Source organism: Rhamphochromis longiceps, linkage group LG8, assembly GCF_057381845.1.
Source record: "Rhamphochromis longiceps isolate RC_006_pf linkage group LG8, R_longiceps_female_GT1.1, whole genome shotgun sequence".
Classification (NCBI taxonomy): Eukaryota; Metazoa; Chordata; class Actinopteri; order Cichliformes; family Cichlidae; genus Rhamphochromis; species Rhamphochromis longiceps.
The window spans coordinates 22,034,797-22,061,497 of record NC_140564.1 but is presented as its reverse complement, the minus strand read 5'-3'; the positions used below and the strand labels follow the sequence as shown (position 1 = coordinate 22,061,497).

At 40.0% G+C, this 26,701-nt stretch overlaps 1 protein-coding gene and 12 non-coding genes across 14 annotated transcripts; all 13 read right to left on the bottom strand.

The window, feature by feature from the left end:
* Positions 1 to 481: 481 nt before the first annotated feature.
* On the bottom strand, positions 482 to 25,591 carry nrap (nebulin-related anchoring protein). 2 transcript variants are annotated; one of them, XM_085416470.1, is made up of 43 exons: positions 25,290 to 25,591; positions 24,812 to 24,906; positions 24,490 to 24,577; positions 23,218 to 23,322; positions 22,795 to 22,893; positions 22,546 to 22,653; positions 22,300 to 22,404; positions 22,074 to 22,181; positions 21,871 to 21,978; positions 21,680 to 21,787; positions 20,874 to 20,990; positions 19,110 to 19,214; positions 18,856 to 18,963; positions 18,572 to 18,676; positions 18,329 to 18,427; positions 18,143 to 18,247; positions 17,899 to 18,006; positions 17,676 to 17,783; positions 17,370 to 17,567; positions 17,141 to 17,245; positions 16,954 to 17,052; positions 16,764 to 16,868; positions 15,736 to 15,843; positions 15,442 to 15,599; positions 14,679 to 14,832; positions 14,481 to 14,585; positions 7,860 to 7,958; positions 7,536 to 7,640; positions 7,319 to 7,426; positions 7,068 to 7,181; positions 6,783 to 6,980; positions 6,184 to 6,288; positions 5,829 to 5,927; positions 5,551 to 5,655; positions 5,357 to 5,464; positions 4,852 to 5,163; positions 4,658 to 4,762; positions 4,339 to 4,437; positions 4,100 to 4,204; positions 3,877 to 3,984; positions 3,429 to 3,740; positions 2,578 to 2,733; positions 482 to 2,425 (listed from the first exon to the last, which is right to left on the bottom strand). In XM_085416470.1, the coding sequence occupies exons 1-43, from the start codon at positions 25,353 to 25,355 to the stop codon at positions 2,141 to 2,143; spliced, it is 5,400 nt and encodes a 1,799-aa protein (XP_085272596.1). In that variant the 5' UTR covers positions 25,356 to 25,591; the 3' UTR covers positions 482 to 2,140. The 2 variants fall into 2 exon arrangements, with proteins under 2 accessions (XP_085272596.1, XP_085272597.1); XM_085416471.1 differs by lacking the exon at positions 23,218 to 23,322 and having other exon boundaries at positions 483 to 2,425.
* trnac-gca (transfer RNA cysteine (anticodon GCA)) lies at positions 10,042 to 10,113 on the bottom strand. The gene has a single exon. It is a non-coding gene; the product is annotated as a tRNA-Cys (tRNA).
* trnac-gca (transfer RNA cysteine (anticodon GCA)) lies at positions 10,215 to 10,286 on the bottom strand. The gene has a single exon. It is a non-coding gene; the product is annotated as a tRNA-Cys (tRNA).
* Positions 10,388 to 10,459, bottom strand: trnac-gca (transfer RNA cysteine (anticodon GCA)). Its single transcript has one exon. It is a non-coding gene; the product is annotated as a tRNA-Cys (tRNA).
* On the bottom strand, positions 10,561 to 10,632 carry trnac-gca (transfer RNA cysteine (anticodon GCA)). The gene has a single exon. It is a non-coding gene; the product is annotated as a tRNA-Cys (tRNA).
* On the bottom strand, positions 11,008 to 11,079 carry trnac-gca (transfer RNA cysteine (anticodon GCA)). The gene has a single exon. It is a non-coding gene; the product is annotated as a tRNA-Cys (tRNA).
* On the bottom strand, positions 11,181 to 11,252 carry trnac-gca (transfer RNA cysteine (anticodon GCA)). The gene has a single exon. It is a non-coding gene; the product is annotated as a tRNA-Cys (tRNA).
* On the bottom strand, positions 11,842 to 11,913 carry trnac-gca (transfer RNA cysteine (anticodon GCA)). The gene has a single exon. It is a non-coding gene; the product is annotated as a tRNA-Cys (tRNA).
* trnac-gca (transfer RNA cysteine (anticodon GCA)) lies at positions 12,015 to 12,086 on the bottom strand. The gene has a single exon. It is a non-coding gene; the product is annotated as a tRNA-Cys (tRNA).
* Positions 12,440 to 12,511, bottom strand: trnac-gca (transfer RNA cysteine (anticodon GCA)). Its single transcript has one exon. It is a non-coding gene; the product is annotated as a tRNA-Cys (tRNA).
* Positions 12,641 to 12,712, bottom strand: trnac-gca (transfer RNA cysteine (anticodon GCA)). The gene has a single exon. It is a non-coding gene; the product is annotated as a tRNA-Cys (tRNA).
* Positions 13,140 to 13,211, bottom strand: trnac-gca (transfer RNA cysteine (anticodon GCA)). The gene has a single exon. It is a non-coding gene; the product is annotated as a tRNA-Cys (tRNA).
* On the bottom strand, positions 13,313 to 13,384 carry trnac-gca (transfer RNA cysteine (anticodon GCA)). Its single transcript has one exon. It is a non-coding gene; the product is annotated as a tRNA-Cys (tRNA).
* Positions 25,592 to 26,701: the final 1,110 nt, after the last annotated feature.

Below are 26,701 nucleotides of genomic sequence, written 5' to 3'. Positions count from 1 at the left end.
TGGCTCTCATCTGTAGAGTTATAAACCATGCCGCTCAAGCAGGTGCAGAATGTGGTTTGTTCGAGACATTATCTGAAATAACACATCTGGATTGGCCAGATGGCAACATATGTTGCTCTAAGTTACTTAATATGTTAAGTATCAATTTGCTTTTTCCAGGGAAAAAAGTACATATGTTTATTTTGTTGTTTTTTAGAGAATATTCGCTTTTTTGTGCCTTGCATTTATTTTCCTTATCTGAGCTCACTTTACAGTTTGATAACTCTGCTATAGTTTATATACTTTTTGTCTACTTTTGTCATGTGACTGTTATATTAGAAATTGAGAGACAGAGAGAAATTCAAACTGGGGAAGATCCTTTCACCACATACTCAGACTTTCTGGGTCTCGGATGTAACAAACACTGCAGGTATGTGTCTCTTGTAAATTCAGATGGCAGATGCCGAGGCCCTTTACAACGACACTGGTTTGCCACATTTATCAAATGCAGTGTTTTTAATTCTTCCTTTTAAAAGGAAAATAAGACACGATAATTATTATAGCAGAACCTGTGAAGGATACAAATGCATGACATAGACACAGGGAAGCATGTTGGAGAATTTGAAGCTAAATAACTCAAAAAACAACTTAAAGTATGGAAAACCTCAGTTAGCAAACAGATTTTAACAAAGGGCAGCAGAAGGGTTTATAAGAAAGAGGTCCAAAATTATGTCAGAGAGAGCAATCTAAAAGGCAGGAAATAAAATTGCCTAAAAACAAAACAGGGTAAGATCAAAGTAAAGACAGATGGATGCATTTCACTAACTTGTCAACACAAAGCACTTTTACAGAGGCTATAGCAGCCATTGTAGTTTACACTGAAACATCTGTAATCTCTCAATGTGGCCCTAATACTGTGTTGTAAGACTGAAAGACCGGATGCACTGTATGTCTTTTGAATTTGGAAGAGTTCTCAGGCAACTTGTATTTTATTTTGTTTGTTCTATATCAAAGTAATCCAAAATTCTTGCAGATTGCTTTTACATCATAAGATGCATCAAAAATGTTAGTGATCCATTACATAAAACATCTTGGTCTGTCTGACACTGCAGGCTGATTCTGGAGGCCCATTGGTGTGTGTGACCATATATTTTTGGGGGTTTGTGTGAAAGTAATCACAAACAGCATGCACTATGTCACTCTAGTGGTGAGCTGTGGTCAGAAGAACAAGCCTGGTGTCTACACCAGCATCCATACATACAGCTAGATCAGGAGCAAGATCACCTCAACATCAGTCATGTGATTCACCTTACTTTGCTGTGTGTTTTTCTGTACTTAGCAGTCATTTGTATTCTGGGAATAAAAAGGGACAAAAGCTTAGTTTGCCTGGGAAAACAACCCAACAAAAACAGTTTATTAATCATTGATAAAACCAAGAATTTACTCCGAGCCCAGCTTTGAGTTAAAAGAGACACAAACTCACAAAGCTGAACCTGTCAGACAAAAGTAGATCCCATCACTTCAGTAGGCTTATACTTCTTACTCATTGGTTGAAAGTGCATAAAATGATCAAACCTTTTTTGCAAGACTGCAACAAGGTTTTGTGCTTTCATCATTTGAACTTTCAGCATACAGTATTTATCAGATTTTTTTTTAAAAAGGACCAAGCAAAGTGTAAAAAGATGAGTTTGAAATCCTTTGCACTCTGCATCAGTGGCCATATAACAATCTGGTCCAGCCCATATTTCTTCCAAATACACTCAGTATATGAAAGCACAAACTTTCCTTCAGCATTCCACTCAGTTTGACCTTCAACCTGCAATAACCTTAATTCAGCTTTGTTAATCCTGTCGTTTTGCTTGAATTTGCTAAAAATGGCTCTTCAGTTGAAATTTACACCTTAGCACTCACACAAATACCAACAATCCTTCCAACAAACATCACTAGTGCTGTCCTGGTTCAACATGCTTAATCTCACTCTTAATCATATGAACTCTGCTGCAGTTTGTTATTACATCTATAGCAGCTCTGATAATATTGTGGCTTCTCATGTAACTGCAAAGTCACAATTATCGCTTCATCAAAGTAGTAAAATAACACAGTAAAATATAAGCACACTTTCTAAAAGTGACCATCTCTGTCTCCAAATTTCTCCTTTGCTCTACGCTTCTTCTATGGCAGCAACTTTACTGGACTTGGTTGTGTTCTGGAGGGTGGCTGAAGACGAAGATGAGGTGGTGCTGGACTTCTTCTCCATGGATCTGAATGAAGTTGTGGTGGTGCTGGACTTTTTCTGCACGGTCTGGATGGTCTTCTTCCTCTTGACATGAAGAACTTCCATCGCATCCATGTTGACACCTTGCTGGATCTCCTCACTGGTCTCCACCTGCTCAGAAGCTTGCTGTTGCTGTTGTTGCTGCTCCTCCATCATCTGCTGATAATGCAGCTGAAAGGAAGACAGAGAGGACGTTTTCAAGACCCTTTGCTGTCTAAGGACTTCCTTATTTTATATATATATATATATATATGTTGGTTTTTTTTTGTTTTTTTAAAGACACTGTACTAATCACTATTGTCACCATTCCATGATGAACTTACCATCATGTGTTGCTGATACTTCGCAATAGCCTCATCAGCGCTAACTCCATCAGCCAGCCCCAACTCTGCAGCCCGGCGTGCAAGCTCTGCTTTATGAGAACCAGGAGGGGTCCAGCCCACTCCTCTGATCCAGTTCAGGTCCGACTTGTAGTTCACCTTGAATAAAAAAGAAAAGAAATGACAGTGGTATATTTCTACTACAAATAAGCAAGTGGCCCAAATTTAATACATGGCATTCTTAAATAACTTGGGGTTAATGTTTTCAATACATTTCATTCAATCTTTGGAAGATTTTGGTTAAGCCTGGGCTTATAGTCAGTTAGTTTTTTAATTAAAAAAACATGAATTATGATTCTGATTAAGGCAACAAAACAAGCCAAAAATAAGTTGCTCTGACTGAGCAGTTATACTTTGTGGCTTAAAACTGCAAGAATGATTCAAAAGGTCCAAAAAACATGGGATCTGTAAACTGGAAAACCAAAACAATAAACTCAAAGAGGGTAAAAGAATTCACAGAATTGTGGCTCATTATTAGACCAATACACAGACCAGTTCAATAATGAGAACGCTCTAACCAGCAACCACAAAATGACCCCAATGTTAATCCATGGGGCAATTGTCCGTGTTAAAAGTACACATGCTTGTTTTTTCAGGATCATCGTGTGACTAAAAGTAAACACTGAATTTGGCTCATGCCATAGGTCCCACTGTTGCACAAGACATTTGCTTTTTGAGCACCTAACAGTGCTTCTTCCCTAAATACATATCAATCAATCAATAAATGACACATCAATAAATGACAGTAATTATATTTTCAGATCCAGCTCAGTTGCACGAGCATCACAACTTACATCACTCTGCAGTTTGTAGGCCTGCTTTGCATGCTTGACATTGAGCTGTTCGGGGTCACAGGTGTAGTCGTGGAGCTTGTGTCGATAGGTGAGGTCACTAGCCTGAGCTTGGCTCTTTTTGGCGTGCAGGAACTCAGGCTGATCTGGGCGGATGTTGTAGTGGGCACGTTCCTCCTTGGACTGACGTTTGTACTCTAAGTTGCTTTGGAGTTTGCTTGCTGCCAGAGAGTGCAACATCTTAGGGTCATCCTCCACACAGCGCAGGCCTACCTGGTGGCCCTTCTCCTTCAAGTGAGCCTCCTTGTAGCGGAACTGTTGCAGGGAGAAATACAGGGTCAGCATCCTTTAAATGCCTTTGTTTAATACTGTTACTGTATAGTATAAAAATGTTTGTCCTGGAATAATAGCCTCGAAAATGTATTTCAATGCAACAAGGCCCATAACTCACATCACTAGCGATTTCTCTGGAAGCCTTGGCAGTTTGGAAGGGAATAGCGTCCAGCCTCAGGTCGTAGCCCGATGTCTTCACTTGCTCCCCAGACGCCTTGTAAACTTTCTTCGTGGAAAAATAATGCTCAAGATTAAAATGTTATGTAGAGATATTATCATCTTTTTTTAAAGGATTTTAAAAAATATTTTTTGTAAGTATTTAGCTGATAAATGTGCCTTACATCACTAATCTGCTGGGCATTCATCTTTGCTCTGATGAAGTCTGGATCATCTGGATGCAAGGTGTATTTATGCATGTCGTCATTCTTTCCAGATTTGTACAGCCTCTGTAGTGGATGAGAGGCACAGGCATGAACAAGGTAGAAATATCACCGCCAGCAGCTAAGACAGCAAAAGACTTAGAGCGGAATCAGGTTTTTGAATCAGTTCTCTCTTATAAGCATTTCCATCTTCTTCCTACCTCACTGCACTGCTGATAACTAGTCTTAGCGTGGACTATATCAGGAGAGTCAGGTACTGAGGTAAACTTCAGGCTGTCTGGCAGCTGGCGATACCTCTTCTGCAAGAAGGAAGACCACACACACATTTAGACACAGATGGCGAAAGCTTTTAAAGCAATACTGCATAAATGCTAAATTCAGCTTCATATGCAGTCAGAGCTGGAGCTCATAACCTTACAGGAGTTTAATTAAAACCATAAACATGATGGATATATTACTTTAATTTGACAGTAAACTGCAGCAATATTATAAATTAACAGGTTTCGGTGCATTACTCACATCACTTATAAGTTCTCCAGCCTTTTTGGCAGACTCCAGCTGAGGCGCACCCACTCCATCCCAGGCTACCCCTTTCATGAAATTGAGGTCTGACTTGTAGAGTTTCTAAACATAAAGTAATAGAGCAATAGATGAGTCAGGACATTTGCACTTCCTATTAGTAATTTAATCTCTTCTTTACTCCCAGCCCTCACCTCACTCTGCAGTTCATAAGCCTTTTTGGCCCATTTGACCTTCATGTCGTCAGGGAGCACCGTGTACTCGTGCAGCCTCGTCCTGTAGTCCTGGTCGCTGGCCAGTGCCTGCGCATTCTTAGCCGCCACCAGATTAATCATGTCTGGTGTGAGGTGGTACTGTCCGCTGGTTGTCAGTGCATCCTTGCGGTACTCCTGGTCGCTGGCCAATCGGCCGGCCTGCAGGCAGTGCAGCATACGTGGGTCGTCCATGATGCATTTGACCCCAATGTGCTTCCCCTTTTCCAGCAGGTGGTTGTGTTTGTACTTGTACTGCAGAGACACAAGTTAGATTAATCAACTGGAACTGATCTGCAAATTTTAATCAAAAGGATACAAAACCCTGCATACGATTCCTACTTTACCAGAGCTTAGAGTGAGCATTTTTTTTTAAAACTTAATCATGGTTGATTTAACTCTTTAAATGCTTGGGTTTTGCTGTGCTGTTCAACAAATGTGATCTTACATCACTGGCGATGCCCGTGGAGCTCTTGGCAGCCTGGAAGGGGATGTCCTGCATGGTGAGTTTGTATCCCTGAGCCCTGAGAGTGTGCCAGGACTCTCTGTACTTTATCTGCAAAGAAAAAAAGTTATCTATATTGTATATACATATAACATTTGAAAAGAACATGCTTATGATCACTGTATGCTGTTAAGTACCTCACTAAAGTTGGCTGCATTGATCTTTGCTTGTGTAATCTCTGGCCTCTCAGATGTAATAGTGTAGCTGTGTTGGTCATTCACCCCTTTCTCCTTATACAAACGCTGGGACAGAGAGATAAAACCCAGTTTATTATCATTCAAATCATCAAATATTTCCAGCAAAGTAACATGCCTGGTTATTTCTAGTAATCTTAAAAAGGAACGTTGCAGCTTAAGCAAGCAAAAAAACATTTACAAGAAAAGGAGAAACTAAAACAGTAACGTTATTGTCTTACTTCATTTGCAATCTGTGAACTGTGTTTGGCATGGATAATATCTGGAGAGTCAGCAACAGAGGTGTGCTTGAAGTTGTACGGCTGCTGACGGTACTTTTTCTGTTGCAGAGAGAATTAAACGGTTAGTTTTTGGTGTAAATCAAGTCAATGTTTTGAATTCCCACCAACAAAATCAAAAGTTAAACCCAGAAAATTTATAGTGAAACATTTTTACCACTGAAAACGTCAGATCCAGAATCAACTATACGATTTCCCTTGATCATGCATCAAGATAGGGTGAATATAGGCAACCTAACATGCACTGAAAGCACTAAAAAGGGCAGAAAGTAAATGAAAAGCATAGGGGATATCTCACTTCACTGATGAGGTCTGTGGCCTTCTTGGATCCTTCAATCTGCAGAGCACCAGTGGCGATCCAGGCTGTGCCACGCAGGTAGTTCAGGTCAGAGCGATACAATTTCTGTAGGGTGGACAAAAAAGAATAAAATAGGAATATTACAGAAGCAAACGTGATTCCATTTTATTACTGTCAGTTACTATCTAGTACAAGTTTCAGCCTTTAATAATCAATTTGCCTGGTAGACGTGTGCTGTCTGTTACAGAGATAAATAAACCAGCCTTGTAACCAGCCTCAAACACACTTTAAGTATCAGATACTAGCTGTTTCTTTAAAATAGCTTGGCCTCAACAATTGGCACTAAAAACTGAAAATCTTGATCACATCTCTGAATGTAAAAACAAGTCTCATTACATAGAAACAACCACTGCAAAGGTTTTTTTTTGATCTACAAATACAGCATTTCATGTGTTCATTGATTTAATGGTTTAAAATTGTAAAGTACAAATAATGTTGCCTTTGTGCTCTTTTTCACAGCAAGCTCAGTTGTGACAGAAGAGCGTTGTTAAATCTATAAATAAAAGATGCTGCGAGCAGCTGTCTGCCGTCACTCTCACCTCACTCTGCAGGGTGTATGCTTTCTTGGCAGCTAGCAGCTTCAAGTCATCCGGCAGCGCGGTGTATTGATGCAGGGACAGCCGGTAGTCCTGGTCACTGACTAATGACTGTGCCTTTTTAGCATGTGCAACCTCCAACATGTCCATGGGTAGGTGGAACTTTGAGAGTTCCTTTGCAGAGTCCTTCTTATACTTGATCTAGATGGGGAAATGTGATTACGAGAATATTGTATAATCATTAAAATATGATTTCTATCAGCTAAACTGCAGAAACTAAGTACTCACATCACTCTGTAGCTTGCTGGCATAGACTGAGTGAGCAATGTTCAAGTCATCCTGCAGTCCCTTCAGGCCGATCATCTTCCCTTTGGTCTTCTGAAATTCTTCTCTGTACTTTTGCTGAAATGACACACAAAACACACAAAGCTTAGTGAGGAGAGCTATTTGAAAATCTGTGTTGACAAGAGCAGTTTCAGTTCAACTTTCTGCTAAAAAATAGTAATAATGTGGTTTCATATGATGAAATGGATTCTCACATCACTGAGGATCTCTGCAGATGCTTTGGCAGATTGGAAAGGAATGGCATCCAGACGCAGCTTGTAACCGCCATCACGTATCTTCTTCCAAGATTCCTTGTATTGCGTCTGAAATGTGTCGGATGGACAAACTCAGTTTCACCGCGAAAACATTATATAAAACCTGCCGCAGAGAAGAACTTTTTGACTGACTAAATGTGCCTATGTATGGTTTTACCTCACTGATATTCATGGCATTCAGCTTGGCTTGCACCAACTCGGGTAACTCTCCACTCAGTGTGTAGTTGTGCTTCATGTTTTCACCCTTCTCCCTGTACAACCTCTGTAAAGAAGAAAAAACAGCACTAAAGATCAGTTTACCGCAATGAAACAAGCCTTAAAATAACTCAATCTGGTGAACTTCTAGGTGCTACAGTGGTTTTTGTGGCATATGTCAAGTGGGCCAAAAAAACTCAACAAGCTAGGTAACAACATGTTTGTTGTATGCTATATCACGCAATAATAACATATGGCTGAGGCTACAAATGTCAGCTGAACTTACATCAATTGCAAGTTTGTTGCTTAGTTTGGCCTGGTTCATCTCTGGAGTGTCTTCAACACTGGTGAACTTCAGAGCGCTTACATCCTGACGATACTTTTTCTGGAGAAGAAAAATACCCCAGTGATGAACACTAGGCTGTAACAATGGGAGGCAACCATAAAAAACTCAATGCATATACGTGTTGGGACCACTAGAGGGCACACACTATATCATAAATATCCCACATAGCAAAATTGGTATGGCCTGGATCTGGCCCACACAATGTGCTTACACATGGCCCACATACCGAAAAGAATGACGGCCCCGATCTGGTTTGCCAGAGGTGGCTCACACATGGGCCAGTTGCAGACACACTGCTGGCCCTGTGCTGGCCCAGAACATTTTGAACTCTGGCCCCAGATGTCAGCCTAATGTGTACCTTAATCAAGCCATGTAATAACAACATGTACTGGAACATAATAGTGGAAAACTAGCAAGACAAAACTCTGTTCAGACAGAGAATGGACTGATTCTTATATAATGCCTTTCTAGTCATCCAGATTACTCAAAGTGCTCTGTACAACATGCCACATTCACACACTTTGTCTAAACTGGGTGCTTCCTAACTATATTCTAACTCTTGACATGCAGACTGGAGGCAGGACTCGAATCACTTACCCTCTGATCAGTAGGTGACCTGCTCTACCTCCTGAGCTTCAGCCACCCAGTGGTAAACATGACTAAACCCTCACTAGGTTTAGGATAAAGTGTACATCACAAACCTGTCAAACCTGCAATTGAAACGTTGGCTACCATAGCAGTATAGTATCGCAACATGGCATTTGGGTCTTCTAACTAAAACAGGAAAATGGTAACATAAATAGTGCCATCATTGCCAGACCTGCCCCACATCTGGTTGATATACACCCCGCCACGACACCAGTCAGTCAGAAGTGCCAGCTTGATGCCGGATCTGGGCCAGACCTGTTTTGTATGAGCCTGGGCCACATAAACCAAAACATAATAGGGCCAGATGTGGCATGCCATCGCATAAACAGTGCCATCTACATCAGGCCTGGCACATATCTGGATGACATATCACTTGCCATGCCAGAAGTCAGCCAGCTGTGCCGGCTTGACACCAGATCCAGACCAGACTTTTCTGCTATGTGGGATGGATCCTAAAAAATAAAGTACCTAAAAAAATCAAAAAGATGGAAAAACAAAAGGAGACTTTGTTAGATAGATACATAACCACATGTTCACAAACAGTATACAGAAAAATGCTCGCTCAGGACGGGCTCCAAGATCTGTTCTGTTTCATAAACTAATGGTGGTAACATGAGTGGAATGACAAATAAGTGGCTGCTCATGATGAGATTAAGAATAGTGCATGTAGATTCCAGCCTCGTGTATCATATGCAGAACATTACAAAAAAGACTGCACCAGATAAAAAGAAGTGACTTCTGAGATATCAGATTCTTTACAGGATGGGCTTCTGGAAAATGTAGGTACAAGAAAATGGCCAAAAGAATTTATCAAGAATGTTTGCTAAGTAGGAGGAATCCCGACTTGAACCCAAGACCTCTTGATCTGGGGTCAAATGCTCTCGAAGAACCCTGATAGCAAAGGCTTTGACTCGGATTGTGTCAGGAAACACTAAGAACAAGGAGAGTCAAAGGATAGGACAACATTTGTATGAAAATATAGTTTAGAAATGAACAAAGGTGAAAAATTAAGGAACAGTGTTTTACTGAATTCAAAGTCAGGCCTGGAAAAAGCCCTGACAACTAAGGTTTTGACTCGGATTGTGTCAGGAAATTCTAAGAAGCACGAGACCCAAGAACGCTTACAAAGTAGGGGGTATCCCGACTTGAATCCGAGACCTCTTGAACTGCAGTCAAATTTCTGTGAAATTATACGTTAGAAATGGACAAAAGGGAAATATTAAAGATTTAGATTTATCTGAATGAAAAGGCAGGCATGCAAAGAGCGTTTGTTAAGTAGGGAGCATCCTGACTTGAACAAAAGACCTTTTGATCTGCAGTCAAATGCGCTGCCACTGAGATATACCCCCAATACCCCTTCCCAATGAACCTGACAAAGCTTTCATGAAATTAAATGTTAGAAATGGACAAAAGGGAAATATTTAACATCTACATTTTTCTGAATGCAAAGTCAGGCCTGCAAAGACAGTTAAGTAGGGGGCATTCGGACTTGAACCAAAGACCTCTTGATCTGCAGTCAAATGCTCTGCCACTGAGCTATACCCCCATTCCTCCTAATGCTTTAAAAGAACCCTAATAGCTAAGGTTTTGACTCGGTTTGTGTCTGAAAACACTAAGATGCATGACAGTCAAGAATGTTTGCTAAGTAGGGGGCATCCGGACTTGAACCAGAGACCTCTTGAACTGCAGTCAAATGCTCTGCCACTGAGCTATACCCCCATTTCTCCTAATGCTTTAAAAGAACCCAAATAGCTAAGGCTTTGACTCGGATTGTGTCTGAAAACACTAAGATACATGACAATCAAGAAGGTTTGCTAAGTAGGGGGTATCCGGACTTGAACCAGAGACCTCTTGAACTGCAGTCAAATGCTCTGCCACTGAGCTATACCCCCATTTCTCCTAATGCTTTAAAAGAACCCAAATAGCTAAGGCTTTGACTCGGATTGTGTCTGAAAACACTAAGATACATGACAATCAAGAAGGTTTGCTAAGTAGGGGGTATCAGGACTTGAACCAGAGACCTCTTGAACTGCAGTCAAATGCTCTGCCACTGAGCTATACCCCCAATACCCATGCCCAATGAACCTGACAAAGCTTTCATGAAATTAAATGTTAGAAATGGACAAAAGGGAAATTTTAAAGATTTAGATTTTTCTGAAGGCAAAGTCAGGCCTTCAAAGAAGTTTTGCTAAGTAGGGGACATCCGGACTTGAACCCAAGACCTCTTGATCTGGTGTCAAATGCTCTATAAGAAACCTGACAGGAAAGGCTTTGACTGTGTCTGAATATACATGACATTCATGAACGCTTGCTAAGTAGGGGACATCCGGACTTGAACCCAAGACCTCTTGATCTGGTGTCAAATGCTCTATAAGAACCCTGACAGGAAAGGCTTTGACTGTGTCTGAATATACATGACATTCATGAACGCTTGCTAAGTAGGGGGTATCCGGACTTGAACCAGAGACCTCTTGAACTGCAGTCAAATGCTCTGCCACTGAGCTATACCCCCATTTCTCCTAATGCTCTAAAAGAACCCAAATAGCTAAGGCTTTCACTCGGATTGTGTCTGAAAACACTAAGATGTATGACAGTCAAGAATGTTTGCTAAGTAGGGGGTATCCGGACTTGAACCAGAGACCTCTTGATCTGCAGTCAAATGCTCTGCCACTGAGCTATACCCCCAATACCCATGCCCAATGAACCTGACAAAGTTTTCATGAAATTATACGTTAGAAATGGACAAAAGGGAAATTTTAAAGATTTAGATTTTTCTGAATGCAAAGTCAGGCATGCAAAGAAAGTTTGCTAAGTAGGGGGCATCCCGACTTGAACCCAAGACCTCTTGATCTGGGGTCAAATGCTCTATAAGAACCCTGATAGGAAAGGCTTTGACTCGGATTGTGTCTGAAAAAGCTCAGATGTATGACATTCAGAACGTTTGCTAAGGAGAGGGTATCCGGACTTGAACCAGAGGTCTCTTGCTCTGCAGTCAAATGCTCTGCCACTGAGTTATACCCCCAATACCCATGCCCAATGAACCTGACAAAGCTTTCATGAAATTAAACGTTAGAAATGGACTAAAGGGTAATTTTAAAGATTTCGATTTTTCTGAACGCAAAGTCAGGCCTTCAAAGAAATTTTGCTAAGTAGAGGACATCCGGCCTTGAACCAGAGACCTCTTGATCTGCAGTCAAATGCTCTATAAGAAGCCTGACAGGAAAGGCTTTGACTGTGTCTGAATATACATGACATTCATGAACGCTTGCTAAGTAGGGGGCATCCGGACTTGAACCAGAGACCTCTTGAACTGCAGTCAAATGCTCTGCCACTGAGCTATACCCCCATTCCTCCTAATGCTCTAAAAGAACCCAAATAGCTAAGGCTTTCACTCGGATTGTGTCTGAAAACACTAAGATGCATGACAGTCAAGAATGTTTGCTAAGTAGGGGGCATCCGGACTCGAACCAGAGACCTCTTGATCTGCAGTCAAATGCTGTGCCACTGAGCTATACCCCCATTTCTCGGAATGCTTTAAAAGAACCCTAATAGCTAAGGCTTTGATTCGGATTGTGTCTGAAAACACTAAGCTGCATGACAGTCAAGAATGTTTGCTAAGTAGGGGGTATCCGGACTTGAACCAGAGACCTCTTGATCTGGTGTCAAATGCTCTATAAGAAACCTTATAGGAAAGGCTTTGACTCGGATTGTGTCTGAATATACATGACAGTGAAGAATGCTTGCTAAGTAGGGGGTATCAGGACTTGAACCAGAGACCTCTTGATCTGGGGTCAAATGCTCTATAAGAACCCTGACAGGAAAGGCTTTGACTGTGTCTGAATATACATGACATTCATGAACACTTGCTAAGTAGGGGGTATCCGGACTTGAACCAGAGACCTCTTGAATTGCAGTCAAATGCTCTGCCACTGAGCTATACCCCCAATACCCATGCCCAATGAACCTGACAAAGCTTTCATGAAATTAAAAGTTAGAAATGGACAAAAGGGAAATTTTAAAGATTTAGATTTTTCTGAACGCAAAGTCAGGCTTTCAAAGAAATTTTGTTAAGGAGAGGGCATCCCGACTTGAACCAGAGACCGCTTGATCTGCAGTCAAATGCTCTGCCACTGAGCTATACCCCCATTACCCCTGACATGTGAACCTGACAAAGCTTTCATGGAATTAAACGGAAGAAATGGACAAAAGGGAAATTTTAAAGATTTAGTTTTTTCTGAATGCAAAGTCAGGGCTGCAAAGAAAATTTGCTTAGTAGGGGACATCCCGACTTGAACCAAAGACCTCTTGATCTGGTGTCAAATGCTCTATAAGAACCCTGATAGGAAAGGCTTTGACTTGGATTGTGTCCGAATATACATGACAGTCATGAATGTTTGCTAAGTAGGGGGTATCCAGACTTGAACCCAAGACCTCTTGATCTGGGGTCAAATGCTCTAGAAGAACCCTGATAGGAAAGGTTTTGACTCAAATGATCTAGAAGAACCCTGACAGGAAAGGCTTTGACTTGGATTGTGTCTTAATATACATGACTGTCATTAACGTTTGCTAAGTAGTGGACATCCGGACTTGAACCAGAGACCTCTTGAACTGCAATCAAATGCTCTGCCACTGAGCTATACCCCCATTTCTCCTAATGCTCTAAAAGAACCCAAATAGCTAAGGCTTTCACTCGGATTGTGTCTGAAAACACTAAGCTGCATGACAGTCAAGAATGTTTGCTAAGTAGGGGGTATCCGGACTTGAACCAGAGACCTCTTGAACTGCAGTCAAATGCTCTGCCACTGAGCTATACCCCCAATACCCATGCCCAATGAACCTGACAAAGCTTTCATGAAATTAAACGTTAGAAATGGAAAAAAGGGAAATTTTAAAGGTTTAGATTTTTCTGAACGCAAAGTCAGGCCTTCAAAGAATGTTTGCTAAGTAGGGGGCATCCGGACTTGAACCAAAGACCTCTTGATCTGGGGTCAAATGCTCTATAAGAATCCTGATAGGAAAGGCTTTGACTCGGATTGTGTCTGAATATACATGACAGTCAAGAACGCTTGCTAAGTAGGGGGCATGCCGACTTGAACCAGAGACCTCTTGATCTGCAGTCAAATGCTCTGCTACTGAGCTATAGCCCTATTCCTCCTAATTCTTTAAAAGAACCCTAATAGCTAAGGCTTTGACTCGGATTGTGTCTGAAAACACTAAGATGCATGACAGTCAAGAATGTTTGCTAAGTAGGGGGCATCCGGACTCGAACCAGAGACCTCTCTCCTGAGTTCAACATAAGACCTGGTTCATTAGATTAGAACACCCATTATGCATCTGGAAATTATAGGAAGCAGGGACTTATACGCCCTGAATCGAATTAAAAATCCACCCCTGTAGCTATCAAATTAAGATGAAATCCACATGAACTTATCAGTTAGGGCAACAAGAAATGCTAAATTACATAATGTCAAATTATATGTCTCTTGTACTCAAAGTGAGACCTGGTTCCACAGAGCAGAAGCCTGATAGTTTTGGGCTTCTGAATGGAAATTTAGCCCATAGGCCTGAAGGAGCAAGTTTTCTCATAGTTGAAAGAATGCCTGGATATGTTGGATGAGCTTTATAGTTTTATGTTTTTTAACATGTAAAATCAGATTTCCTCATATTTTAAAGTATGAACTTCAACTTGAATTGAAAAATATATAAACAGATATGATTTTAAACCTTGGAAGTTTCTGTGATATAACTCTCTAACCAAACTGAACACTAAGAAGATTGAGACTGATCTAAAAAAAGAATACTTTTGCCTCATTTTTACTAAAAAAAAAAGGGGGAAATATTAATAACATTTAACAGTGATTGTTTTATAGCTACTCGGAGCAATGCCTTGTCAGTCATAGTATTAAACATTACCTCGCTGACCAGCTCCCCAGCTTTCTTTGCTTGCAGGACATCCAGAGATTTCGAGGCCTCCCAGCCAACGCCCTTCATCCAGTTCAAATCTGACCTATACTGTTTCTGAAAACAGACGTGCGCACATATCAGTATCAAATTCTGCAGTACTTTTGCATGAAATGATTGGTCATTCCAGTGCCTAAAAGTAAGATTTACATCGCTTTGTAGTCCATAAGCCTTCTTCGCCCAGGCAACATTAATGTCAGTTGGCAGAGTAGTGTATTCATGGAGTATAGTCCTATAATTGGTCTCAGTTGCCAGGTCTTGAGCCTTCTTGGCATGGCTGATGTTCAGCATATCCAGGGAAACACTGGAAATGAAGATTAGTTTCAATGAGGAGCTTTGTTCCAAAACTGCAGAAAATGAAAGGTCAGTTATTGTTGAGTTGAGTTCAGCTCTTTGCTGATTGGGGTCTACTTAAAAAGAAGGATAATACACTTCATTTTACTTTGACTTTATCTGGGGTGATGGCTCATGCAGTCTTTATCAGAGCTTGTTTGACCTTTTGAAATGAAATGTCCTGTAAAACTTTCTAAATTGCTGCTGGTATGAAAAGAAAGCAGGATATTGCTAAGGAATCTGCTAATAATGTTTGTAATAATCTAAAAGCTTCTGTCAGTAGTTTTCCTCTTCAACTGATATCTGATAAATGATATAAGCTCTTTATCTCATTTTTAGAGTTACTGAAATGCTATAACACATGCATCATTACCCTCTGAGGTATAAAGATAAGAATATTAGGGCTAAATGACCTCGCTAACTCAGAAAATGCAAAATGAATTGCTTCACTTATTACCAATTAATTGAAGAAGACCATGCAACACAGATTTAAGAAACTATACCCAACTATAAATGACTCCCTTTACTTTATCTCTAGTACCAGATGCATCTGGGTGTAAAGAACTAAGCTTGGCCTCACCTGTATTTGGTCTTAGTGTCCTCGTAGTTCTTTTTGTAGTGGCGATCACTCTGTAGTTTGGTGGCCAGAGTGGAGTGAGCCATCTGAGAATCCTCACTGACCGCTTTAATGCCAATCATCTTGCCTTTGTTTTTCTCATACGTCTCTTTGTATTTCACCTGCAAAAAGACAAGAAATAAATGGTTCAAGATGCTAAATGCTACTTCTTAAAGAATCCAATGATTTCAAAATGCTGCAACTCAACCTAACCTAAGGTTATTGCAAATTTCAGAGTAAAAGAGAATAGAAACTCACATCACTAGCCAGGTCTCTCTTGGCTCTTGCTGTGAGTATAGATAGGGAGTCCAAACGGAGCTCAAAGCCCTTTTCCCTCTGCTTCTCCCAGTTGCTCTTGTACACTTTCTGCAAAGACAAATGCATGAGGAAAAAAATCATATCAGCACCTCACACGCACATATTGAGAAACTCGTTAAATTGCTTTCACCTTCAGGTGAAAACACAGAAAACTGTGAGGGCTGCGTGAGACAGACTAGAGACAATTTGTGAGACAAATTAAGCGTGAAAGACAATTTCACGTTGAACGGTGCGTGAGCTGCTACTTCAAAAGACTTAAAGTGCATTATATCACGTCATGTGGATTTTTAAAAGCAAATCTAATTTTGATAATTTTAAATTATTGGACTGAATAACTGGCTAACCAGCTTGATTTTGTACCATATGGAGACACTAAATAAGTTCAGCTGAATATAAGAAATTGGCTTAAATAGATTCCGCTTTCTGAGAACAACACTATGTCGAACCAGGTCACAGAATCAAACTGCTTTTAAGAAGATAAAATACAGTTTGTTTGTGACATTTTATATATATATATATATATATATATATATATATATATATATATATATATATATATATATATATATATATATATATATATATATATATATATGTGTGTGTGTGTGTGTGTGTGTTTGGTTGATATATACAGTTTTGTAATGATACCCTATGATTCATTAACTTGTAGAATCATCTTCAGCAGCAATAACTGAAAGTAATCGTTTTCTGCAGATCCTGGTAGCTAGTTTTTTACCTTTTTAATTTCTATGAAAGAACAAGGGACGTACTTGGTTTTCCACATAAAGTCCCTTTAAAACATAATTTGTCAAATGATTGCATGCATGAACTTATACCAGTTCAAGTGTGAGACACACGGCAGTCAACTGCACATTCTTGAGGAGCTTGTATAACGTAGCAGATAACAGATATAGTTTAAAAATGTGAATATTTGTTTTCTACATCAATTTTTTTATAAATGAACTTACTGCACTGAGAAGGTCCGCGTTAGCCTTTGCTTGTCTGAAAAGAGGTTCGTCCTTTGTGATGGTGTACTGGTGCAGCATCTGCTCTGTGTTTGCTTTGTAGGCCAACTGAAAAGTCACATAGATTAGTATATACTGCAAGAATGCACTAGAATGAATGGCGTCTCATTCCGGCTCTAAAGTGGAGACTTACATCGCTCTGCAGTTCCTGGCTTTTCTTTGCGTGCTTGATGGAGAGATCATCAGCCACCTGGGTGAACCTGATGCTGTCTGCCTTCTGACGGTATTTGGTCTGAGAGAAAAAAGCAGCCAAATAAATGGTGTGCTTGAAAGAAAACAGCAACAAACTAAAATATAAACACAAGCACATTTCCACTCACATCACTAAGCAGCTCTCCAGCTTTCTTTGCCTGAGTGATGTTGAGACATCCTTCGGTCTCCCAGCCCACTCCTTTCATCCAGTTCAAGTCTGAACGATACTGGTTCTGCAGAGAGGAACAAATGTCAAGAAAGACTTCTCCAAAAGACTTCTCTTTGCCTTTTTCTTCATGTCTCTGCATTTAAAAGAGACCCCTTAACCAAAATATCACCCTCAGGTGGCTCTCTCACCTCACTTTGGAGGGCATAAGCCTTTTTGGCCTGCTGGACCTTGATGTCATCTGCCATGACTGTGTAGTCGTGGAGCTTTGTGCGATACTCCAGGTCACTGGCGAGTGCCTGGGCCTTCTTGGCATGGCTTAGGTTGATCATGTCCAGAGGAAGGCTGTACTGGGCCTGGCTCTCTTTAGAGCCCTTCTTGTATTCAATCTGAAGTTGTAACAAAAAGCAATAGGTAACCTCTGAGGTTATACTCTGGGCTTGTGTGAGTCACACAAGTCTACACTATTACATTGCAGGTCAAGCAATTCTACTTACATCACTGCTCATCTTAGCCACTTGCAGAGAGTGCAGAGTCTTGGAGTCGCTCACGTTGACCCCCACAGCCTTCTCCTTGTTCTTCATGTAACTCTCTTTGTATTTAATCTGAAACACATGCCCGTCTGACTTGATTTCATTTGCCAGCTTTTACTTCTGATTAAAGCCACTTAGATTTTTGCTTAGATGTCTTTGCAGCAAAGAGAAGCGTGAGTTTACTTACGTCACTTGCAAGGTCTCGGGAGGCCTTGGCTGCTTTGACGCTCAGATCGTCCACACCAATTTCACAAGCTTTAAACTTTGTCTTCTCCCACTCCTCTTTATATTTAATCTGAAGAAACAGAAATGGGTTATGGCATCATAATGCCAATAACAAGATAGATCATGTGGATTGGTATTGAATTCTGGGTGCTTGCATGACGAGTGAAGGTAAGCTATTGATGCAAGTGTGAGAAGAGTAAACTTACATCGCTACACAAAGCAGCATTGGCTTTGGCTTTTTGGATTTGGGGCAGGTCTTGGGATAGTGTGTACTGATGCTTTGTCTTCTCATACCCGGCTTTGTAATTTAACTAGAGGCCACATGAATTACATGGTTAGAAAAAATAAGAAACTTATTAAGTGTTATGCATGGTGTTATACTGTTTACTTACGTTGCTGACAAGCTGAGCATTTTTCTTGGCCAAAACAATGTCAGGTGTGTCTGTCACTGACTTGTACTTCACCTGGTCAATGTGCTGCCTGTAGTTCTTCTGCAACCACAATGACAACAGCGCTGGGATGAAGTTTGCTATCTGAGAACCGACTTTACATTTGAATAATTTTTCTGATTTTAAGTGCTTTTAAAAAAAACCCTTTTAGCGTTAAAATGTCCCTTTGTCTTAATTATATTGTACCTCTTTCAGTGGATCCAGTTTTCTTTGGCTTTGGTAACCTGGCGTAAGATTGGCCGGGTAGTTGTATTCAGCCTGCTCCTGCTCACAGCCTTGTTTATAAGTAATCTGAGATATGCAGGACAAAACCACCACATCAATAAAATCACTCGCACAGACAGTTGACAGTTTATCATTTTCTATTTACAAATTAAACATGTAAAATTGTTTCTTTTTATCCGTGTAATATGAAATCAAATCCAACCAAGCAGATCTAATACACTGATTTGATTAAAAATAAGACTTACATCACTTGCCAGCTTCCTCGCTTTCATGGCATGCATGGTCTTCTTATCAATACCCGAGTCTTCATAGTGGCCTTTCATACCAGTAGTGTATTTCTCTTTATATTTGTTCTATAGAAAATATTTGTTTAAAAAGAAACATGTTCATGTGCTAATATCAGGTATTAATATATAAATACGTTGTTTGTAGGGTGTCAAAAAATCTACAAAATTATCAAAATATATATATTTGACATTGTTTTTGCGATTAAACTTACATCACTGGTGAACTTGGCAACCTTGGCTGCATTTTGAAACTGTGGGGTCTCACAGAAATTGATGCTGTGTCCTTTGCTGTTCTCCAAGTCTTTTTTATACTCCACCTGTTAGCAAACGTAAAAATAAAGCAGCCAAGCTGTAACATTTTTCACTGCAACCTCATTTTTCTGTTTTCCACAGTGAGAGCTGATCCTTTGTGGCACATTGGTGCCTACATGGCTAAATATACAGTAAAGTTCCTCCCACTAATCAGTCACCATCACTGACACTCCATCATCACTCGAGAGTCTCTGAGACCAACCTTTAATCTTAAACATGCTTTGCTGAGCTTAACATTAAAACCATTTCCCTATTTAACATGTCAGTCTCTTTATCATGAAAATATCACACAGGGGAAACCTCACCTTTAAACACTGGTGCTTGAAGTTATGTGATCATGGCTGTTATTGGGGCCGTCTTTTCTGCTAGCTTTATGCTTAAGTGCAAATAAAGTCACTGATCTCAACCTCTGGATGCTGTTTGAATCGTTGGAGCTGTTTAAAATATTTTCATAAAATTATCTGAGAAATCTAATGCTTTGTGCTCCAGCGTGGTGAGTGAAATACCAGTATCACATTTAGTACTAATATAAAGTCTATTGATGCACCATGCTAATCACGTTTGCTAGTGTTAGCTTGTGGTGGGCAGATTAATCCAACGCTGGTATTGGTTTTGGATCGACAGTAGTGCTATATGATTGATATTTTATTTCTATCTTCTTACTTGAGTATGTAGTCCACTGAATTGGGTTAAATATTTGTTTTTTAATGCAAAAATATACCTCAGTACTCTTGTGTTCACTGTCAAATCTATAGCACAACAGAAACTGGCACAAAGTGCTTTAGAGACAGGCACATTTACATTCCAGGTCTCCAAAAAACAGTTTCCATAAGCAATAAAAAGCTGAAAAGTGTGTTTTATTGTGTAAACTAAAACTGAAAGTGATTTAGTGTTTATTAAATGTGATGATGATGATGATGATAATGATGATGATGATTCATTTTTTAAAATCATGACATGCTGCTCTTTGCTACACAAGCTGCCTTTATAGGTTAAAAAGTATCAGTGTGGGCATTGGTATCTGAAATACTTGCCCTGTATTTACTTAAAATACTTTACAATTCGCAGTATAGAGCAGCACTAGTGTTAGCTGATAACTTCTCATCCAAATATTTCTACTTTTGGATTAAAAAGCCAAAACGACTACACTCCAGGGTTTAAAATGCAACTCACTAACCATGCTATGTTCTTTATTTACAGTCTGTCATTATATCATAAACATTATTTGAAGCATAAAACAAAAAAACAAAACTGAGATAATGTGTCTGTGTGGTTTTGGTGGAAAATTAGATTCAGAATAAGAGCTAATTTCTAACACACATATTTTTAAGGCTAAGAATAGATTCTTAAAAATAAAGCGCAGTGTGAGGTAACCTTAGTTTGGCAGGATGGGCCATGACCTTGGAGGTAAGCTGTCACCTCACCACACAAGCATTTCAGAGATGCTGAAAATGCAATTCAGGAGGCTTCATGTCTGCTGGACGCTGACACAGTACACCCAATATCTCCCACTCTTAAACACACATACATACATTTACCTGAGACTGACTGTTGCTTAGACAAAAAGCTATTTGAATATTCACATTGTTCTTTCCCTACGCTCTGAATAAATCTAGACACACAAATGTATTTAGCGAAGGTTGTATGCTTCTCACGAGCCTCACCTCACTGACAATCTTGTTGATTTTTCGTGCGTTCTTCAGTGCCAGATTATCCTCAGAGGTCAGACTGTGAAAGTGTGACGTGCCCTTCATCTTGTTTAAGTCTTTCTTGTATTTTAACTGGAAAGAGATGAAAAATTACTAAACGTGTTGCAGGAGGAGAAGGACAAACAGTTTTGCTCCTGCAAGGTTGAGGAACACACACAAACAGAGTCTAATTCATTCACTGCGGATAGTTTAGAGAATGATGACATCAAGTCTCCTCATTGTTGTCCCTCGTCTGCTATTCTGCCCGGTGTTGACAAGGACACTTGATTGATGAAGCTGAAACTCTTACACACTACACTCTGCAATGTTTTGACAACATTTACTACTAGTCCACATGACTAGATGACAGATACAAGCTCCCTTTATAACTACATGCAATCCTTCCAACACCTACACAACAAAGCATCTAAATGTTAGACTCAACATATTTGGGGCTCAGGAGGTAAAGCAGGTCATCTGCTGATCGGAAGGTTTGTGATTTGATCCCTGGCTCCTCAGGTCTGCATGCCAAATATCCTTGGGCAATATACTAACCCCAGGTTACTCTCTGATTCATCCATCAGAGTGTGAATGCTAGTGAGAAAGCACTGAAGAAAGTGAATGTGGCATGTTGTATAAAGCGTTTTGAGTGCGCTGGGAGAGTAGAAAAGGGCTAAATAAGACTCAGTCCATTTACCAAGATGGACCAATTACATGTTTGTCAAAGATACTTACAGCTTTTAGAAATATTTCACTGGGTCCACAGTCAGATTGATACTTACATCACTGGCAATTTCCTGTGCCTTCTTTGCAAGGTGATAACCAGGCGTAATCATGGCGGGGAAACTGCCTTTGCCTCGCTGTTGCTCGTATTCTTCAGTATAGGCAATCTGGAAACAGGAGAGCACTTTGCTTTATTTAGTTCACTTTGAATTAAAACAAACTGATGGAACAGTGACAGTAATTTTCATACATGGCTGAAGTTCTCTGCATTTTCTTTGGCATGGACAATCTCAGTAACAGCCGCTTCAGCGCTGGCTTTCCCCTTTATCTCCTGTTCGTACATCTGACGATACTTAATCTGGTTCAGCATGAAAACAACAGCATTTACATGCATTAGTATTTACTTGCATATGTGTGTGCTGTTTTTTTTGTTTTTTGTTTTGTACTACTTACGTCACTGGCCTGCTCAGTGGCCTTCTTTGACATTTTGTATCCAGGCGTAAGGTGTGCAGGGAAACTACCTTTACCTCTCTGCTGCTCATATTCTTCTGTGTAGGCATACTGATGAAAAAGAGGTGATGCCTCATATCCATAAATATATTATTGTAAGAATATATATGTTTATAGTTGAGCAGAGCTAGTTAAAAAAAAAAAAGTCAACAATGTCTGAAGGGCTTACATCGCTAACAATTTGTCCTTGTTTCTTGGCCAGAATCACCTCAGGGGGGTCCACAAATGTTGTGTATTTGGAAACTCTTTCCTCGTGTCCTTTTTTATATTCCAGCTGAAGAGAAAGACAACAAAGCATTTTTATTTGGCCTCTTGAATTTTTGATAAACTTGCATGGATTGTTTAACAGAAAGGGAAAATCAGTGAAGTTTAATCTTTTCTGTGAGGTACAGAAAGCTAAATGAAATCCACTTACATTACTTGCTAAGGTATTTGCCTTCTTGGCAGTTTGGTAGCCCGGTGTGATCATTGCAGGGAAGCTACCCTTTGCTTTTGACTGCTCATATTCTTCTGTGTATTTGACCTGTACAAAAAAGAAGCCACAAAATCAGCCATGTGACCAACACTGTTAAAAATTGTAAGTTTTTTTTATATCAACTATTTAAATAGAATATACTCATGATACAACAACACAACAACCAGTGAGAAAAAAACGTGTACTCACATCACTGATGGTATTCTGTGCCTGGGACATTGTCACTATCTCCTGGTTGCTCACCATCCCTGAATACCAGGTCTGCTGCTGTGAGAACTCAGACTGAGACTGAAAGGCCGGTTTATATATAAAAGATAAACATGGTCAATTACAAATGTTCCTAAACCAGGCAATTATGCATCTTGCAAGGTTTTTATGAACCTGTTAAATAAGCCATGCAATTCATTTATGTGAAATCATACAAAAAATAAACAAGTGCTTACTCATGACAGACAAAAGATTTGGCTGAATTAAAATACTAAAGTAGAAGAAATTAGGAAGTTTGAAGAATAATTTGTAATTCTTCTCTCTTTTATTTGATAAAGATAAGAATTTGGGTTGAAAATTCCCTTTAAAAGGGTTCAATGGCCAGTTGCTCTCCCAGGAGCTCACCTGGCTGGCCATCTGATTGGCTAGGCAAGCCTTCTTCAGCTCCATGGATCTCGTGTCACAGTGGAAGGTGGACATAAAGCGTTCGCCATCTTCGCGATACTTCAGCTACAAGGATGGCACATGGATGACAAGCATTAAGCCAAGGCCAGCGAGCATTTGCACATGCAGATGCTGCACATGTGACTGCAGCATCCATTTTGGTAGTTGGATGCTACTAATCACCTAAAAATAAAAATATATTTTTTTTACTGCTAGTCCTAACTGGTATTGCTTTACTTAAACAGTGCCAAACATCTCTCTATTCTTGTGCTGCAGGAGAACCTGAGCTGAAAAGCTAAATGATGAAGGGATAATGTTAGAGAGCTGGTATTAATAACTAAGATGTTCCACTCAAGATGGTACAAGACCTGCCCAGAACAAACCAGAATAGAGTACTTTGTATATCATCCTAGAGTTGTAAAAACCATCCCAAACTAATCTTAGAATAGCTCTATGTCAGAGGAAGAGACAGGACAGAGTGACGTCTCTAGAGCATCATCGCCTAAAGGGTATAAAGTACAATCAATAGGAATAAGAAAGCAAAAGCTGCATGTTAACCCAAGCAAGATATACACTTTTTAAATGTTCAGTGGGGTAAATCTAGACAGGGGGTTGAGGGCCACTCATGATCCGAGGTCAGCCCTCAGATCAAATGTTGAAATGTTAATTCCCACATCCCTCCAGTGGCTTAAAACAGTAGCCGAGGCGCTTGCTAGCCTACTGCTAATATAAGCATGAGAGCCTTGCGTGAACTTAGAGGCACAGACAGACTCAGACAGACAGAAACAGGTGGCTGAGCAGAGGAGAGGAAGGGATGTGAAGCTGTTTTTCCTGACATATAATTTTAGCCCGTTGAAGCATAAAGTGGGCTAAGTGGAGGGGGGTATCTAGCCCCTGTCAGGGAAACAGAAATAACCTGAGCCAGTCTCCATTCCAAACCACCTCCGTCACCACGGCCTCAGAACCACCGACCACCTCTCGTAAAGAAGGATTTAGACCTTTGTGATCCAACAGTAATGGATACAAATGCTCAGGGTCAAATCTCAAGTTTTTTACTGCCTTTTTAGACCTCGGTGTTCAGTATAAATAACAATCTTTAGAGTAGACACAGCCATAAACTGTCTTTCCTCTAGTGCCATAGACAGCAACAACAATGCCAGTGAGTCAGAGGACTGAAACATGTTGTATGGCATGCATGCTGCTGCTGTGGTTTTGCTCAGGATGTCCTCTTACCTCACTGCTGGCCTTACTTTGCTTCTTTGCGTTAATGTTGATGGGGGTCTCATAGACGCTTGTGAATGTGTTGTTCCTTGGATTGTGCCTGAAAGGATGAGATACACATATAGTTGCCAACATGGTCACACCAGGTGTAATTCACAACGTTAAAAATGGGACCCTGGCTATTGTGCAATCGTGGTTTACTAAGATGCAGTTAATTTGCCTCCTCTGTGCTTTACTCATTAAAAAAAGATTACGTTTTTATTTATTTTTATCATGTCTGGTGATTAACTACAAACGCTCAATAGGCATTGCAGTAGTATTGACTCCTACTTACACAGAGCAGTATGGCCTCTTCTTGTGGCTGACAAAGTTATTTGGAGTGAGTACCATTTTGCAGACATCACAATGAAAACATGCTTTGTGCCAATTCTGCCAAAAATGAAAGAAAGAAAAAGAAAGACAGACCATGAATCTTTAAATCCGTGTTCAGAGGAAACATGACTGGAATCTAGTTCATTAAGCAGAGAAAAAATGCTGGACAAGTAATTTCTGTTATATCTGATTAATAAGAGGCCCAGAATAACATCAGTAATCACATCACATTTTTCCACATGGACTCAATGACCGATTCTCTAAAGCTTTAATGTCACTGCTAAACTGTAAGTCTTTTTTTGTCCAGTCTTTTAATTAAAAACAATCTTATATCCATAACCATTGTGCAGCTGTTATTAGTTTTATGGCTAACACAGACACATTTGAGAGTTCACTTTAACCCAAGAAGGCATTTATTTATAAATGCTTTAATGTATTACCTGGTCAATGCAGTTGATCTTCTCAGCTGGGTAGACCACAAACCCACACCTGGCGCAAGACTGCATGGTGAATGTTTTCCCTTCTTCTCAAAATCTCTCGGGAAAACCAATAAAACTATTGGCCAAAATGAAGTCGGGTCAGTCAGACGGACAGACGGCCCTTTAGCTGAGGAACTGGGAATCCCAGACAGTAGCGGTAGTGCGTCTCTGGTGGCTGAAAACTTAGCTCTGTGACTGTGGGACTGTGAAACTGGCTCTTACTTCACACCATGTCCCATGATGGACCACCCCCCTTCTGTGCCCCGTGCTCAAAGACTGGCCGAGTCCAGCTGTCTGTCTGCAGTGAGGGGGAAACAGAGTGACAGAGAGTTCACGTGTCAATCTATATGTGTAATGATCCTCAGTTGGACAGCTACCTCAACTTTGAGTATCTCCACATGACTAACAACATAAAACTGTGATTCCCTGTGTAATACTTTTACTTAGTCAAGTCATCAGCCATGCATGTAAACACAAAGTGTAGGCTGCTTGTTTAAGGCAAGTTTCTGTAGACTTACAAAAGATGTAAAGAATAATGACACAGGATTAATACAGACATACGAGAAAAAATACACAAAAAGTGAATACTAAAGAAAAAGGTTAACGCAACATTAGCAAACAGCTTTTTTGACATAAAATGAGGCAATCAAGACCCTCTGAAGCTCAAAAGGGTCAGGGCTGTATTCACTGTAGGAAGACTGTCATGAGGTTGAGGTTTTTAATCTAACTGTGATAATAGGTCACATACCTTGACCTCATAGGATTTTTTTTGTGATTTTTGATAGATTAAATATGCAATAGGAGTAAATATTTAATACTTTGAAATTAATTGTTTATAGAGTATTCTTATACTTGAAGGAAATAGTTTCATATTAGGGAATTAGTCAGTTATAACATATTACTTTTCTTTGCGTGATCAGAGACGTTCGATGTTTGAGGTTATTAACTTCAGTCTATAATGTGACATTTTATCTGTGATGTCTTAAAATGCTTCTTTGATTTTCTAATGGATCAACTGTTTTAGTCTAAGATACAGTAGGACTTCTTGTGCCTTTTACAATTTCATTACAATAAGAATAGAAACAGGAGCAGAAACAGAAATACTCTGTTAGATAAAATAATTTTAAAAATAACTAAATAAGCTTTAATTACTAGCAACCAAGATACAGAAAATAACAATTAAATGACTTGTGTAATAGCCACAGATAGAATGGATCTCTTGGAGTGCTCAGAGATCCTTTGGGCCAATGAGGCTGTTGCTGTGTGTGCTGCAGTGACCAATCAGAGAGGCATGTGTCGGGTGGGATAGATTGCCCATGATGCTGAGGAGTTTCTTCAGCATCCTGCTCTCACACCTCTACTGGAGTCTGACG

Coding starts and splice junctions, on each gene's coding strand:
- nrap (XM_085416470.1), bottom strand. CDS start 25,355: ATGCAGTCTTGCGCCAGGTGTGGGTTTGTGGTCTACCCAGCTGAGAAG. Junction 17,053..17,140: donor CTGGAGAGCTGCTTAGTGAT/GTGAGTGGAAAT, acceptor TTTTTCTCTCAG/ACCAAATACCGTCAGAAGGC. Junction 6,981..7,067: donor CCAGCAAGCTACAGAGTGAT/GTGAGTACTTAG, acceptor TTCCCCATCTAG/ATCAAGTATAAGAAGGACTC.